The sequence below is a fragment of the Colobus angolensis genome, unplaced genomic scaffold (assembly GCF_000951035.1).
Source record: "Colobus angolensis palliatus isolate OR3802 unplaced genomic scaffold, Cang.pa_1.0 Scaffold493, whole genome shotgun sequence".
Lineage (NCBI taxonomy): Eukaryota > Metazoa > Chordata > Mammalia > Primates > Cercopithecidae > Colobus > Colobus angolensis.
Window position 1 is genome coordinate 1,262,226 of NW_012118410.1, and position 11,526 is coordinate 1,273,751.

The window sequence follows — 11,526 nt, forward strand, 5'->3', positions numbered from 1 at the left end:
TTGAGATGGGGTCTCACTTTGTCACCCAGGCTGGAATGCAGTGGTGTGATCTCGGCTCACTGCAAACTCTGCCTCCCAGACTCAAGTGATCATCCCGCCTCAGCCTCCCGAGAAGCTAGGACCACAGGCATGCACCACCATGCTCAGTTACTTTTTGTATTTTTTGGTAGAGATGGGGTTTTGCCATGTTGCCCAGGCTGGTCTCGAACTCCCAGTTCGAGTGATCTGCCTGATCCGCCTGTCTCGGCCTCCCAGAGTGCTAGGAAACAGGCATGAGCCACCATGCCCGGTCACTAGACTGTTAAAATTTTTGAAAGCCAACTTACTGTTTTATTTTTTTTCCTTCAGAAAATATTTTATTCAGCTTTCCATAATAGACAAAAGAAAAAATTCTCACTCTATTTATGAAGCATACCACAAATGTTGATACTTTCCGACTGTTTCAAATCTTTCATACACAGTTAACCTAAAACTCTTCAAACATCATCTGAATAAATCTCCTCTCTGATCTTTTCACATGGTCCTACATGTGACACACATCTTCACCAGAGGCATCTTCCTATTCATTTAGCCTTTTGCAAAAATCAAAAATTCTTGTGCTTGACAATACCCCCATCCACTCCAGTTGCATGAGAAGTACCTCAGTTAAAAACTCAAACTCACAGAAAATGTCATTTGCTTTTTGCTCTAAATAACTCTTTTTGTTTTAATGGAAAATCTGCCCTTCTATTAGCCATTAGTCAATTTGGAAAGCAGTACTGTTGTGGATTGAAAGAAGCTATAACACATCCATGCTACACTTCTCATTTTCCAGACTTTCAAACACCACTCACATAAATGCATCTAAATACTTTAGAGTTACAGCTCAGATTTATGAGCTAGAAAGCAAAAGATGCATAAGCAAAGCAGATCTCACCTTTGCAGAGGTTTCAAACCATCCGGCGAAGCCATGTTCTTTGCAGAACTGGTCCATCTGGGAAGGACTCTGGCTACTGTCCTTGTTCTGGTCACATTTGTTAGCCAAGAGGACGGCAGGGATAGGGCTGCCATTTGGAAGATGAACTTTACTATCCAGATCACTTTTCCATTTTAAGACTGCCTCAAATGTAGAACTTCTTGATATATCAAAGACTACAAAAGCACCAACAGCTTCCTTGTAATATACTCGGGTCATGTTGCCAAATCGCTCCTGCCCTAGACATAAATATAGGAAAAAAATAAAAACTTGTAATTCAGAGTTTACATTTAAGTATAACTCCTTTTACCCCAACAGTAATACTATGAACAAATATCTTCCATTCCATAGCAGCATAACCTGGTGTGATTAAGGCTATCCATACAGACGATGACCCACACAGCAGATGTGTCTGATAATTTGGTTTAAGTACATAATGAATTAGTTTTATGTTCTGTACGACATATTCTCCATAAAACCAATATGATAATATTTAAAGCTACAAAGTCTGTCATTTATTCCAACTCCTCTCCCCTTAGTTTAAGAGAAGAGAGGCACTAAAGGAAAACACAAAGCTGGAAGTAGAGGAAGAAGAGACAAGAATAGAAGAAATGAAGCCTGTAGGAAGGAGATAAGTGCAGTGGGTAACATGCTAGTCCAATAGATTAAGGCTCGACATGAGATAAAGTAGCTCATGTTCTCAGCTCATCTCTCCTTCATATCTCTAGCCCATACCCACTTCTGATGCAATATGCAGTATTTCACCCCTGTAAGTAGCAGACACATGAAAATCTATTTCAGAACAAAAAGCACAACTGGTTGTGTTGTTACAAGAAGAATCAATTCCAGGGTTCTTCAAATATCATTGTACTTTTAAAATAATTTAACTTATGTCAAACACTTTGGGAAAAATCTGCTTTGTACATTATATAGGACTTTGCAAAGCGTTGTCTTACTAGCTGCTGTTGTATTAATCTTTGGCATAGAAAAGATCCTTCTTTTCATCTGACAGATGTAACAACAGGCAAAGGGATGCTTGGCCAGGATTACAGTGTCACTGACTAAAGAAGACAGGACTAGAATCCAGGTCTTCTGACTCCCCCACACCTATAGAAGTGGGATGCCAGCCTTTCTGAACTATCTTGCAGTTGCCTTGACTTAGTTACTGACTACAGTGTGAAGGAAAAATGATTGGCAATCAATGCACCTCGGAGATGTATCACTCTGTTCTATGATAAAGACACTTTCCTCTTGAAACACATGAGCAACTGGCTTTATCTACATTTTATTGATACATTTCATCTGCACAGATGCAAAGATACCCCAAAATATAAAATTCTTCCTTCTCCAAACCCTACAATGCAATATAATTTTATATATTGTTTTAGGGAATAATGGAAGAATAAAACAATGGTCAAATGTGAATGGATAAAGTTAAGGTTTGTAAGGTTTGTTTTGTGATGACTCCTCATATGGTTTAACTGAAGCTGTATTATAATAGTCCAAAGGTCTAAATTTTACTGTAACAAATGGTCACATAAAAAACCCTACTATTATGTTCATATATTACTGTAATGTAAATCTGACCAACTATATAGTTCATTGGCTTATAAAGCTGACATTTATAAAAACTTAGATGATATGCCAACTGTTCAAAATCACTATTCTGCAGAAATACTACATATGCATTGAAATGATTCAGATTCCAATTTCAAATGCAGTGCACACATTACCAACCACTTCCATTTTCATATATTTTAATTATTGAATATGAAAGGACTAAGCAACAAGATAAGATAGTCTTAAATTAGGAAATTGAAAAAGTAAGATTTCAAGATAATTACATGGTAATAAAGTATTCCTTTGGGCTATATCTTTAACTTAGAAAAGACAGTGGGGTGTCAAACTAGTAAAAGAGCAGTCAGAAACCTAGAAGTTAACAAAGAGCTGTTAAACTTTAGTGACTATCTTTTTTGGGGGGGAGGGGAATGATCTTTAAATTTCAAGTATTTCGTTTTACTAGTGAGTCTTATTTAAATATTTACTCATATAACCTTTCTGGTAAAGCATAAGAAAATCAGAAATGTTTATGACAAGTAATTTAGAAGAAGATTCTGTGGCTTAAAAATATTAATTTTCTTTAGTTCCCAAGATTAGGATTCAAAATTTGGTGGCAGTCCTGACATCAGAGTGTACTTTTTTTTTTTCTGAGACGGAGTCTCACTCTGTCGCCCCGGCTGGAGGGCAGCGGCCGGATCTCAGCTCACTGCAAGCTCCGCCTCCCGGGTTTACGCCATTCTCCTGCCTCAGCCTCCCGAGTAGCTGGGACTACAGGCGCCCGCCACCTCGCCCGGCTAGTTTTTTGTATTTTTTAGTAGAGACGGGGTTTCACCATGTTAGCCAGGATGGTCTCGATCTCCTGACCTCGTGATCCGCCCGTCTCGGCCTCCCAAAGTGCTGGGATTACAGGCTTGAGCCACCGCGCCCGGCCCAGAGTGTACTTTTTAAACAACCACACTATATGGCAAATCAAAAGTGTCAATTACTTGGTTAAGTAAATGAAAACAAAAGGCAATGGCTAGGAGAAGAAATGCAAACTGTTTATCTGACAAAGGGCTTATACCCAGAATATATAAACTCTCAAGACTCCCAAAGAAGAAAAGAAAAAAATTAATAATGTAAGCAAAAGATTGGAACAGTTTCCAGAAAATGTATGTGATGAAAAAAAAATAAGCACAGGAAAAGATGTTCAACATCATTAGTCACTAGAGAAATGCAAATTTAAATCACAACTTGACACTTCACACCCACAGGAATGGCTAAAATTAAGAAGTCTGAATACACCAAGTGTTGACCAGGATGTGGACAACTTGAACTCTCAAAGTCACTTTCATATGTTCACAGATGCCAAATCAAATGTCAATCAACAGATTAATGGATAAACTATCATCTAGTTATACAACAAAATAACAGCTCAACAATAGAAAGGAAAGGAACAAAACCATGGATACAAGCAAAAACATGAATGTATCTCAAAATCATTATGCTTTGTAAAAGAAGCCAGGTCAGAGCGCAGGTGGGTAATGTTACATGAGTTCATTCATATCAAATTGTAAAAAGTGCAAACTATGACAATACAGTAAGGGAAAGCAGATAAATGGTTGCCTTGGGAAAGGCAGGGTATATATTCCAAAGGGGCAAGAGAAAAACACTTTTGCGATGATGAAAATATTTGAAATATTGACTATAGTGATGTAAAAACTTTTCAAATTGTACTGCTTATTGTATGTCAATTATACCTCCATAAAAGTATACAAAATAATACCTCCCTTCGAGGGTAACTGAGAGGGTTAAACTTAGTCCCTACCTAAGTCTTCCAGGGCAGTTTGATGAACTACAGCCAATGACCTAATCCAGCTAAAAAAGGTTTTACTGGAATTCAGTTACCCTTATTTGTTTACATGTTATCAATGTCTGTTTTTTTCCTACGATAGCAGAGTTGAATAGTGGCCACATACATGAAATGGCCTACAAAACCTAAAATATTTGTCAGGCCCTTTATAGAAAACGTAGCTGATTTCTGTTTTAGAAGGCTAAGAATATTCTATATCTTGAAGTGGAGGTGGTCTATGCATGTTAAGTTATACTTCAAGTTCAAAACAGTGTAAAATGCCAGGTAAGCCCTGCATAAATGTCAGCTATTATTGAGTGCTCCACAAGTTTACCGCACGATGAAAGCCTGAGTATTCTTTTTAAAAATGGTGCCAATTAAACATGTGAAAGCTTTAAACTATTAGCTCGTTATGTGCTCTACCTTGTAATTGTAAAAATGGTTTGCAGAGAAAAACAAACTTGATAAAATTCCAACTATGCCAGGGATTCAAAATGCCAAGCACCTAACATTCAAGCAACCTCAAGCAAGAAACTTTTTTGGCTTAACTATGCCAACTGGTCTCAGGGATCTGTAGGGATCACTAAGTCCTCCTGGCTCTAACATTGATATTTTAGGTTCCCGTATTATAATTTGAATGTTATACCGATTTTCTATATATTCTACAATCACTGAATCCAGACAGCAATGGGAATAAAATGTAAATAACCCAGCATCAAAAGGCCAATACCATGTATGTAGGGAAACAGTTTGTTTTCTAAAATAATAGCAAAATATACTTTCTTTTTCTTTTTTTTTTTGAGACGGAGTCTCGCTCTGTCGCCCAGGCTGGAGTGCAGTGGCGCGATCTCGGCTCACTACAAGCTCCGCCTCCCGGGTTCACGCCATTCTCCTGCCTCAGCCTCCCAAGTAGCTGGGACTACAGGTGCCCGCCATCTCGCCCGGCTAGTTTTTTTGTATTTTTAGTAGAGACGGGGTTTCACCGTGTAAACCAGGATGGTCTCGATCTCCTGACCTCGTGATCCACCCGTCTCGGCCTCCCAAAGTGCTGGGATTACAGGCTTGAGCCACCGCGCCCGGCTATACTTTCTATTTTAATGAATTTGCAATCTCTTTTTAATAAATTCTTAATTAATCCATTAATGCTTCAGAAATGGTAAAGCAAGTTAAAAAACAAAAATTTCCAAAACACATGAAGTTTAATTAGGGAGTGGGAAAAGACAAGATGAATTTAAAATAATAATTGTAACATAAAACTAAGGGTTGGTCTCCAAAAACCTAAGTAGGTGTAACCTATATTTATATTTAACTATGTTGCTTCAAAGATTTATAACACATAGATATGCTAAGTTCCTCCAGTTGTGAAACTAACTTAAATCATGTACAAAGTATCTTTTTTGCTCATCTACCACCGTTTGAAACCTAGATTAAATAAATCTGTAAAGTAAAAGAGTAACAAAACTGAATGAAGAAAAAAATAGGAAAACCACTGCAGATGATGCTTAAGAAAAATATCGGGATAACAGTGAGTGAAAATCATGGGGAAGAGGAGAATACATGGGCATCTGTTAGTTAGAAAGGCTTTGTTGGAGCCTTAAACTAAACCCTTGCCATCCATTTATTTTCACGTTGGTCAGTCTTTCTCAAGGTCAGTGAAAGAACAGTGAAAAGACTAGATGTTTGTAGCCTACTCAACTATTAAAAAGCACAAAAAACTTTTGAAAATATAATTGAATAGAATTCTAAAACAACTTTACCTTGCTCTTTTGTCTCACCATCCAGAAGTCTCCCCAAATTTATATCTATGCACTTCTTTCACCATCCAAGAGAAGATCTCTACAAACCTAAGACAACTTAAACTTGTGGACGTGGCCCACTCTCTGTTACTTAAGTGTTGATTTAGTGTGAAATCCTCATTATTTTAAGGAAATACTTAATCTGAGACCTTCAAATTTTCCTTCTTTGGAAGAGTACTTTAATCTCTCAATCTTTAGTAAGTGCCTAGGAATATGTATTAATGGTGTTTTTTCTATACTTTATGACATTTTGACAACTTGGGGCATTGCAGGCCTGGAGAGGGACTGATCCTCCCACAGTTAGCTAATTTCTAGAGACAGCAAAGGAGCTATCTTGGAGCACACCACTGACATGCACACCATATCAGTCAGCCTATCAATCCTAAATCCATACCACCTGCCTCCTTGCACCAGGATCCTGCAGTCTGGGACACTATCCCCTGTCCCAAATCACCCCACAGACCAATATTGGACAACTAGAGACCACTCCTATCACCCAGAGTACACCAAAATTATTCAAACTAGCCAATCCTCAACTTGCTCAGCTTGCCTACCCTACCTCACTGGTTCCTTCCTGCAAAAGCCACAGTAAAAGCTCCAGCCCATGTATTTTCCTTGCTCCTTCTTTCTCATGACCAACCCTGCTGCTTTTCCCTGTGGCCTCATGTGGTGTGGCATAATGTGCCCCCACTCTTGGGAACTATAATAAACTATCTTTCCAATGGCAATCCATCTCCTGATCTGATGTCCCCATCATATCTGACTAAAAACAAAATCCTGGGTACATTTATTACAGAATGAGACTCGCTGAAAATTTCATATCAAAAGCTTAAGAAAATTGGAAGGTCAAGATAACATATACATGACTAATTTCATGATAACCAGAACATTTGGAAATTTTGAAAAGTATTTGTGCTGCTGTTTTGACACCAATAAACCAAAATTCTGCTATCCTTTTAAAAGTGTATTGCTTTCATATGTGAGTCATGAAACCTGTCTCCATACAAGTTACTATACCTTTCTGTGTTTAGATTACAGGACCACTAAAACCTACAATTCATTCAACTCAAAAGGTAGAATGGCAAATGGCTGAGAGCAAAGGAAAGTTGTAGAACTTCCTATCAGTGCTCTACTATCTCTACTAATAACCTGAGCATCTTTTAGCTTATGAGTGCTAATTGAGGCAATGAAGGATGGTAACACATTCAAAAGGGAAGGGCAATAGGACTGCCATTATCAGGGGAATTTCCATGTGCAGTAATACAAATATGTTATTATGCTGACCAGCTGCCTGCCTGGACAATTGTGAATGGATAGCCCAGACTGCGGCACTCAAAGGTGTCTCAGGACTCAGAAACAGTGAAAGATTTACAGATGTAAATGGGCCACTTGGCTTCGCTTATAATAATTCAGCACAACAATTAAGCCTGAATAAGGCTGAGGATGGCAAGATTGTACAAGAGCCAGATTACCCATATGTAACAAAGATTTTAAAAAGCCTTGTAAATGACTTGGTATGTAATCAGCCACCAATAAACACTGGAAACTTAACTGCAGTATCTGTGTTTAAGATGGAGACTACAAATAATTACACAGACTAATTCCTCAAAGCACGGCTTCTTTATAATTAGAAATACGTGTATATGTGACTGAAAACTACCTTTAAAATCAGTAAAGTGTCAAGAGGTAATATTCCAGATTCTTGCTCATGAAGGATTATAGGAGAGTTATGAAAAAAAAGACAAAGGGAGATTACTAGGTATACTAACTGACAAAGTATAAGATAGAGCAAGGCAATCAGGATCCACGTTCTATTTTGGATGGGAATCAAAACGATGGAAAATAAGTTTAGGCATAGATTATACAGTTTATATCTTCCAAGCATGCATTTTATGCTTGGGTAAATATCATTTATATGAACTTCAGAGCAGACTGTTCCCAATTTGTCCTTTGTCACAAAGGAGAGTTACTCATTCAGATTTTTACTAAAAAATGTTGATCCTAAAAAGCAAATCACTCAGTCAATACATGAAGGCTAAAGTATACTAGATCTAAATGGACAAACTTGTTCTTTTAAGATTTAACCTAGACCAGTCATTCAATTTGCCTGAAAAATTCTATAGTGATTAATAAGCAATAACCATATAATAGTAAACCAAATACTACTTTACCTATACTGAGAATTAAAAGAAGATCAGAGACATCTCTTGCTATATCTTGAGTGTGCATTTATTAAGATCTCTATAAAGTGTTATCAAAGACTTCAAGATTTCAGTATATTTCAGTTATGCTTTGAGCAGCAGTCCCAAAGCATGTGTGAGTTAAGAGACTGCAATGGTCTTACACAAAAACTGCACTAAACTGCATCTGTATTTTAAAGCCAGATTCCTTCAATGCCGTAAGAACAGATTCATGTATCCGAGGATCACGATGGTTCTTAACTTGAAGAGTTCAACTGAATCTGCTTGGCTACATGTATAGAAAACATTTGATAATTCCAACCTATCGTACTTGCCAAAGCTTTCAAGGATAGAGATTTGTCATTTCTTTACTATCTTGCCCTCTCACTAAAGCAACCAAAAAAAAAAGACATAACTAGTAAAAACACCACACCTTAACTTAGTTATGGCAAGTAACTGGTTCTACCTACTATTTTGCAATCAAAGAATATTTCTATTATTTGAGAATTAAATATGATCTAACTTTGTTACTACATAAGGCAAGTATGCTTAGCCATGGGGGAAGTTTGTGGAGCAGCCTTCACTTTGCCTTCATGACATCATCATTACTTAATTCAAATGGTATGAGCTGAGATTCACTAGTAGCTCAAATATTCAAACCAAACAGTTAGTAATATAGTTCTCCAAACTTTAGGCTAAGGTTTTTTTGTTTTGCTTTTTTTGGTCTCTAAAACAGTTTTTTTGTTTGTTTTTTGGTCTCTCACTAAGCTATTTTTCTCCCTCACTTTCCTTATATTAAAATTCTATCTCTGAAAATCTTACTTACAATGTGAGCCTAATCATTTCTATAAATTTACCTCTAATTTTGTAAATTGCTGGTCTGTACTTGCTGTATGGAACTACAATACCTGTTGAAACAATATCTAACATCCAGAAATCCCTTTTGGAGATCTTAAACTTCTGTTTTCCTTCCTGGTAAAACTCAAGCTTTGGATTTAGTGAAAAGTGCAAGGATATCCCATCTAGGCAGACGTATCAGAGTCTGACAAAAACTGGATATGACCCCTTCCTGTCATTCGAGGTCTGTGATTAATAAAAAAAAGAAGAGGTGACACCAGAAAGAAAATTTATATCTTACTCCTGCTTTTACTTTCTCAAGTCTCTAACTATAAACTCTTAAAAATCTAGTTACTCATACTAACTTACTAGCAGTAGGACCCAATTATCATTCAATAACAAAATGCCATAATTTACGTAAAGAGTAAGGCAAGGTCAATCACCCTTCTAAGCAAAGTTTTAAAACCATCTTTGTGAAAATCCTCAGCTATGCTGCAGATTCCTGGAGAATGACCGTCACATGGTAAGGCAACCTTTAGAATCCATGACTTTGTCAAGAAGCAGAAATACTGCTCATTAGGGTTCTGTGCAACAGCAGGAAGTGTTTCGAAAAAGTCTCTGGCTTCAAAGATGACTTTTCAAACGAACTTTTGGCTTTTGGTAACAAACAACAACAAAAAGCTGAGTCCCCGGCTGATTACTCCTTTTCTCTGAGGGACTGAGATGCATACATGTATTCTATCTGAGGGAGAGAAATGTGCTCTTAAATGAATGAGTTATAGGTTACAATTATTTAATACTTTTTCTTAAGTAACAAGCTATAAATGACAAGAGCACTACCTGGCAGACAGACAGACCTGTGATCTGCACCCCCCAACTCTGCTATGAGCCAGGTAGCTGTACCCTCTATGGGCTTCTATGGACTGTAGAATGAAGGGTGGCCTCAGGCATCCTCTAACCCTAAACGAGCTCTCATTCTAATGCTCTATTGCAGACTGAGTTTCTTAACACCTATAATGATTGAACAGAGTAATTTTGGCACTTTATTTATTTACTTATTTATTTCTGAGATAGGGTCTCACTCTGTTGACCAGGCTGGGGTACAGTGCCGAGAACACAGCTCACTGAAGCCTTGACCTCTCTTAGGTTCAAGTGATCCTCCTGCCTCAGGCTCCTGAGTAGCTGGGGCTACAGGCACGCATGACCACGCCTGGTTAATTTTTGTATGTATGTATGTATGTATTTTGTAGAGATAGGGTCTCACTAACAGCCCAGGCTGGTCTCGAACTCCTGTGCTCAAGCGATCCTCCAGCCTAGGCCTTCCAAAGTGCTGGGATTACAGGCGTGAGCCACTGGCGCTTGGGTTGGTACCATTTCTATGAACTTTCCAATAGTTAACATCATCTTAAAACGCCCACTCCCAAGCACTACACCAGGCAAAGTTCCAGTGTTCATAAATCAGAGCAGAGGGAAATGTACCCCCTCAAACAGAACAAGTGAAAGCAAATGGCAGAGAAACAGTGTACTGAGGAGTGAGGGGGGCGAGGGCACCAGGGATGGGACTAGGTGTTGGTTTAGGAAGAGAGGAAGAGGTGAGTGTAAAGTTTCAGAAAAGGTTTCCCAAATCTTCACGGAGTGTCTGTCCTGGGCTTCCGATGAGAGCAAAGTATTTGAGGAATGGAGTTTTCCTCACAAAGGCCAGTCTCAGAGCCAAGGCGGGTGGTGGAAAATGATCTGGAAAGGAACCTGACTTTTGGTCTTGGTGGTGTCACTAACTAGGAGTGCAGCTTCAGGTAAGTCACCCAATCCCTCTGAATTTGAGTTGAGGCTGAGAGGCGCCGGCCCGCTTCAAGGCAGCCTTCCCAACTAGTCCTGGTGTATCTATGATACACTTGCATTATTCAGAGTTCAAACTTCTGGAAAACGCCCCCTGGCCTCCTCGCCTCCCTCTGGCGTGCAGGACCTGCTCCAGCTCCTACTGCCCATCCCATCCTCCGGGCCCCACCGAGTCCAGCCGACCGCGTCCATCGCATCTCGCCCTTGGATTCGGCCTCTCTCTTCTAAACGTACCCAGGCAGACGAGTTCAGGCAGAGAAGAAAAAGTAAAGAGGCAGATAGGAGCCGGACGGCCCGGCTGGGCTCTGGAGTGGGAAACTAGCAGCCGCGCTTACCCGCGATGTCCCACAGCTGCAGGCGCACCAGAGTCCTGCTGTCCCAGTTGAGGACCTTGAGGGCGAAGTCCACCCCGATGGTGGCCCGGTAGTGCTGGGAGAAGAGCTGGTGGACGTAGCGCTTGATGATGCTGGTCTTGCCCACTCCAAGCTCGCCGATCACCAGCACCTTGAAGAGGTGCTCGCGGGTCTCGGG

The 11,526-nt window shown here is 39.3% G+C and overlaps 1 protein-coding gene across 1 annotated transcript in view; it reads right to left on the minus strand.

The window, feature by feature from the left end:
• Positions 1–11,526, minus strand: part of RAB32 (RAB32, member RAS oncogene family) — a 115,968-nt gene that overhangs the window by 4,602 nt on the left and 99,840 nt on the right. The window contains exons 4-5 of the mRNA XM_011959448.1: positions 11,331–11,520; positions 917–1,194 (exon numbers count right to left, since the gene is read on the minus strand). Coding sequence (XP_011814838.1) covers positions 917–1,194; positions 11,331–11,520 — 468 coding nt within the window. The remainder of the gene's footprint in view (positions 1–916; positions 1,195–11,330; positions 11,521–11,526) is intronic.